Source organism: Epinephelus moara, chromosome 20 (genome assembly GCF_006386435.1).
Source record: "Epinephelus moara isolate mb chromosome 20, YSFRI_EMoa_1.0, whole genome shotgun sequence".
In the NCBI taxonomy this organism is placed as follows: domain Eukaryota; kingdom Metazoa; phylum Chordata; class Actinopteri; order Perciformes; family Serranidae; genus Epinephelus; species Epinephelus moara.
The window spans coordinates 45,895,570-45,900,625 of NC_065525.1; the positions used below are offsets into that span (position 1 = coordinate 45,895,570).

A 5,056-nucleotide genomic window follows, 5' to 3' on the forward strand; every position below is an offset into this window, starting at 1 on the left:
CTGATCTTTATCAGTCTGTTATTGAGAGGTGAGATACGCTGATCTTTATCAGTCTGTTATTGAGAGGTGAGATACGCTGATTTTTATCAGTCTGTTAATGAGAGGTGAGATACTCCAATCTTTATCGTCGTTTAATGAGAGGTAAGATACTCTGCTCTTTATCAGTCTGTTATTGAGAGGTGAGATACGCTGATCTTTATCAGACTGTTAATGAGAGGTGAGATACTCCAATCTTTATCGTCGTTTAATGAGAGTTGAGATACTCTGATCTTTATCAGACTGTTAATGAGAGGTGAGATACTCTGATCTTTATCGGTCTGTTAATGAGAGGTGAGATACTCTGATCNTTAATGAGGGGTGAGATACTCCAATTTTTATCGTCGTTTAATGAGAGGTGAGATACTCTGATCTTTATCAGACTGTTAATGAGAGGTGAGATACTCTGATCTTTATCAGTCTGTTATTGAGAGGTGAGATACTCTGATCTTTATCAGTCTGTTTGCTGACAGAGCACTTCCTGTTTTAGGTAGATGATAGTCCAACTCAACTGATGTAAACTGTCCAGCTGTTTCTCTTCTTCTTCTGTTCTTTTTACTCTACAGCTCCTCTGACTTTAGGTACCTGTGAGCTCTCTGCGTCCCAACAACAACAACAACAACAACAACAACAACAACAACAACAACAACAACAACAACAACAGCAACAACACAGTGACCAAAAGCAGCACAGTTACTTATCCTAACAGCTGGACGCCTCTCTGAGGAACTTCAGATTCACCTGATGAATTCTCACTCTGCCTGTTTGTTTGTTTGTTTGTTTGTCTGTTTGTTTGCAGCAGTAATGACTCAGACTCTGACCTCACATACACAGCAGCAGCAGCAGCTGCTCTCACAGACACTTGTTCATGTAGCAGTAACATGTAGCCTCATGTTGTAGCTCACTGCAGTCGGACGTGTCGTTCAGCTGGAACATTACTGATCAGAGGTGATTTATAGCTCTGTGTTTCTGATTAATAAATATTATTCTGTCAGACACACAGTGGTGTTTATGTGTCACTGGAGAGCGAAGGTTTGTACTTGCTGTGAGCTGTAGCTGATACATGTAGCACAACCTCCTGCAGACTGTTTCTCTGCTGTATTTTATAATGTTGTCAAAGTGTTTTTTAGTCTAAAACGTGTCTTTGCATCGAGGTCACTGCCTTCAACCTTCACAGAGATGATAACAGCACCTGTGATGTGTTTTATCCTGCGACTGTAACAAAGTGCAGCACTGAGTATCAAATAAAATCATGTCAAAGTTTCTCTGTATTGTTGCATCATTTCCACAAGAAGTTTAATCTTCACAGAACAAAGCTCGTTAATGTCCGAGGTGATTAAAGCTGTCAGTAAAACCAGAGGAGGCTCAGCAGAGATCAGGTCTCACTCCTGTCTGTCAGGTTAAAGGAAGCAGAGATCAGCTGACCTCTGACGGCACCATAACAACCGTAACATGACAGTAGTGTTTGGTAACGCTCCAGTCCCTCCAGTGGACATGAAGAAGACTGACTGTGGGTCTGAACACGTCTCCATGGAAACCAACAGCAACAGAGAGGCGAGGCTGTCGTCTGCAGCTGACTGAAGGTAACGAACCCTCTGACTTTATTTATCTGTGTTATAAGACTAAAGAGAAATGTCCCTAACTGCTTCCTGTAACATCAACATGACACATGTGTTTCCTGTTGTCATCCATCTGAAGAGGAGGAAACACTCTGACTTGTGGAGGAAGAAGTACTCTGATATTTTACTGAGGTAAAAGTAATAGTACTTTTCTGAAAAGAAAAAAAAATCCTACATTCAAGATTCCACTCAGTAAAAGTCTGAACAGCTGACTGTAGGTTCAGTTTGAAAGTCTTTGTTGGTTCTTTTATTTTTATGATATATAATCATATAACTGGAATATTATCACTGATGCTTTTATGTGTATAAATGCATTTTAACTTTACAGCTGGCGGAGCACATTTTCACTTCTTCAGATACTGATGACAGTTTTATTTATATCATAGGGTCATATTTTATAAATTCATCACGTTTTGTTTTTAAAATCTGTAAAGTCACTCCAGCTGTGGGTCAAATTATTTAGTTTAAAATATTCTCCTTTATTTTAATTTCACTCTACTCGTCAAAAATACATATGATTTTGAACAATTTACACAAATAAGTTGTCAGCTGATTAAAACACTTTAAACATTTTTTTTATGCTGAAAAAAATAATTTATTTGAAGCGTTATCCACAAACAGCATGAATCCTTCTTTAGAGTGTGTCAGACGTCACATTCAGATTCATGTGTCAGTGAATTTTGATCTTTGAACAAAACAAGCAGGAAGATTCAGTGTTACTGTTTCTAGTATTTGTGGCATTTCTACATTAAATTTGTGAGTGGCCCCAAAACATTTCAGAGAATTTGAGGGTCAGTGTAAAGGCTGTTTGTCTCCTCAGCCTCAGCTTCAGCCTCAGCCTCAGCCTCAGCCTCAGCCTCAGCCTGTAGGTATGAACCTGAATCTGAAACCATCTCCTGGAGCCTGTTTATTTGTGCTGTAAAATATTCAGTACAATTGAACCACTTTATGTTTCACTTTGTGTGTCAGACGTTTAAACTTTGCATCTACAAAACTCGTTAAAAAGGTTGAACCAAAAGTGCAAAAAAATAAACTATAAATGCAAAGAATTTTGTTTTTGTTTTTTAGTCTCTTTGTTTTCAGTAACTTGTCTGATTTTTATCTCTGATCTTTTTTTAGTTACTCTGGATGTCAAACCCCTCTGATACAGACTAAAGTGTGGGGATGACGTCCAGACGGACGGCGGCCTGTCAGGCTGCACTGCTTCCTGTGTTTGTGGGTAAACTGAGGTGTAACGTCACGTTTGTGGTGGAGAGCTCAGAGGACATGAGAGCTGCTCTGGGGTCAGTGAAGCGGCTGCTGATTCAGACGCTGCTGATGAAAGCTTCTCTCAGAGACTCTCTGTTCAACATCCTGACCTTCTCAGAGAAGGTGAGGACGGACTGACGGACACTGACACACAGCCGGAGGACGAGGACAGCTCTCAGGTGATCTTCTGTCTCTTTACTCTGCAGGTGACGAGCTGGTCCCACCACATGCTCCCCTGTGCTCCGGACACCGTCTACATGTCTCTGTCCTGGATCCACTCCATCAGCTGTGGCCCCGGCAGAGACCTCCTGGCGGCCCTGAGCGTGGCCCTCTCTGACTCCGCCTGTCACTGCGTCCACCTGCTCTGCACTGACCTCCCCGACCAACCGCAGGCCGTCCTGGCAGCTCTGCCCGTCCTGTCAGCAGGGAGGCCCGTTAACGTCTTCTACCTGCAGGACTCAGGTGTTCACCTGGACAGACACACCTCAGACTACCTGCAGTGTCTGAGCCGCGCCACCAGGGGGAGCTGTTACATGATTCCTGTTGGTGTGAGTGGCGTGCTGGAGAAGGTGAGACTCAACTCACTGGTGATAAACTGGTGTGAATATTTCTAACTGTGACCTGCAGCTCCATCCATATGTGTAACCCTCAGAGGCTGAAATGTGGCGAGTAGCTGAAGTGTTTGTGAGGCTGTGCGTGAGTGCATGAATGTGTAAATGCATGAACAAAGGTGTTTGCAACATCACAAACATCACATATCCAGCAGGAGGTCTGAGGGCCTCCCAACAAACTTTGGAATGTTTGGTGCGTCTCCTGGTTAAAGTTTTGGGGTAAATGTAACAGTTCTTCTCGCTTTAACCACGAACAGCTGCTTCATCTACTTCCTGTCAGACTGTCTCTGAGGTCAGACACCATCGACTTTACCAGAGACATTTCTGCGTCGTGTTCTAACAGCTGGACGGAGTTAAACTCCTCGACTACGTTCATGTTTCATTGGAAGCTTTTAAAATACTGAGGAGGACACGTGTCCTGGGTCTCTGCCCAAAATCTACACCTGTTGGTTTTAATATTAACACACTCTTTTTTTCCCTCTCTATATATTTCTGTTTGCATTATATATTTACTTTCTATATGTTTTGTTCATGTCACTGTTTATTTCTGATTATGTCACGGTTGATATCCATCACCAGATGTTTCCTGTCGTGGAAAGTGAGTCATCAGAGCCAGTCAGGTGTCTCTGCTCATTAAATCTACACAGCATGTCGTCCCCTCTGCTCAGGTTGGTTTCCATGGTTACACAGGTTTTTTAGTTTTAATTTTACGTTACAGATACTGTTGTGTGCTGTGGATGAAATGACGTACCTGTACTGTACACGTGTCTCCGGGCCTCCTGTGGTCACCCAGGTGCAGTCTGGGTAATCCTTACATGCTGTCTGGTCAAACACTGGGCGCTCCGGAGTTTTTCCCAGGATGCCGAGTGCTGGCCAGGAGGGAGGTGGACGGTTTCTACTACGTAGGAACTGTGATACAGGAAGTACAGGTGAGGAGACGCTGCATGGTGACATGTGATCATATTTACAGACAGGTGTCAATCACCTGATCACGTTTCACTGACTGAGGATCGAACTGACGACAGGAAGCTGCAGAACAGCTCTGGATTCATGTGTTAGTGAGACGTCTCCTGCGTCTGTGACTCAGAGACATTGGACTCCAAATATTCACTATAATGACTTTTTAAAGACCATCTGAAGTTAACCTGAAGTTAACCTGAACTTAATCTGAAGTTAACCTGAAGTTAATCTGAATTTAATCTGAAGTTAACCTGAACTTAATCTGAACTTAATCTGAAGTTAACCTGAAGTTAATCTGAATTTAATCTGAAGTTAACCTGAAGTTAATCTGAACTTAATCTGAAGTTAAAGTTATAGTTGGTAATCCTGTTCAGAAACACTTTTTGTTATACTGAGTGAAATGGTCTTTCATCCTGAGAGTAGTCAATACATAATGTGTTCAGAAAAAGGAATGGAAAAAAGCCGACCTCTGTGGCAGCTGCAGGCCTGTAAAAACTCTGACCAATCCCTGCCATTCGGTGCGAATGGAAAGAACCAATCAGATGCCTTCATGTCACGTATTGCCTGAGCCCCCCTCTGTCC

General features: G+C 42.6%; 2 protein-coding genes across 3 annotated transcripts in view; both read left to right on the top strand.

Annotated features, from left to right (window-relative positions):
• Positions 1-1,283, top strand: part of LOC126408012 (nuclear receptor-interacting protein 3-like) — a 10,953-nt gene extending 9,670 nt beyond the window's left edge. The window contains exon 8 of the mRNA XM_050073362.1: positions 603-1,283. Coding sequence (XP_049929319.1) covers positions 603-627 — 25 coding nt within the window. The 3' untranslated portion in view covers positions 628-1,283. The remainder of the gene's footprint in view (positions 1-602) is intronic.
• Positions 1,284-1,482: 199 nt separating this feature from the next.
• Positions 1,483-5,056, top strand: part of c20h11orf16 (chromosome 20 C11orf16 homolog) — a 6,335-nt gene continuing 2,761 nt past the window's right edge. Inside the window, exons 1-6 of one of the 2 annotated variants that reach the window (XM_050074289.1) lie at positions 1,483-1,619; positions 1,735-1,787; positions 2,775-3,026; positions 3,110-3,472; positions 4,094-4,182; positions 4,308-4,443. In XM_050074289.1, the coding sequence (XP_049930246.1) occupies positions 2,820-3,026; positions 3,110-3,472; positions 4,094-4,182; positions 4,308-4,443 (795 nt within the window). In that variant the 5' untranslated portion in view covers positions 1,483-1,619; positions 1,735-1,787; positions 2,775-2,819. The remainder of the gene's footprint in view (positions 1,620-1,734; positions 1,788-2,774; positions 3,027-3,109; positions 3,473-4,093; positions 4,183-4,307; positions 4,444-5,056) is intronic. The other variant, XM_050074290.1, reaches the window with a different exon arrangement.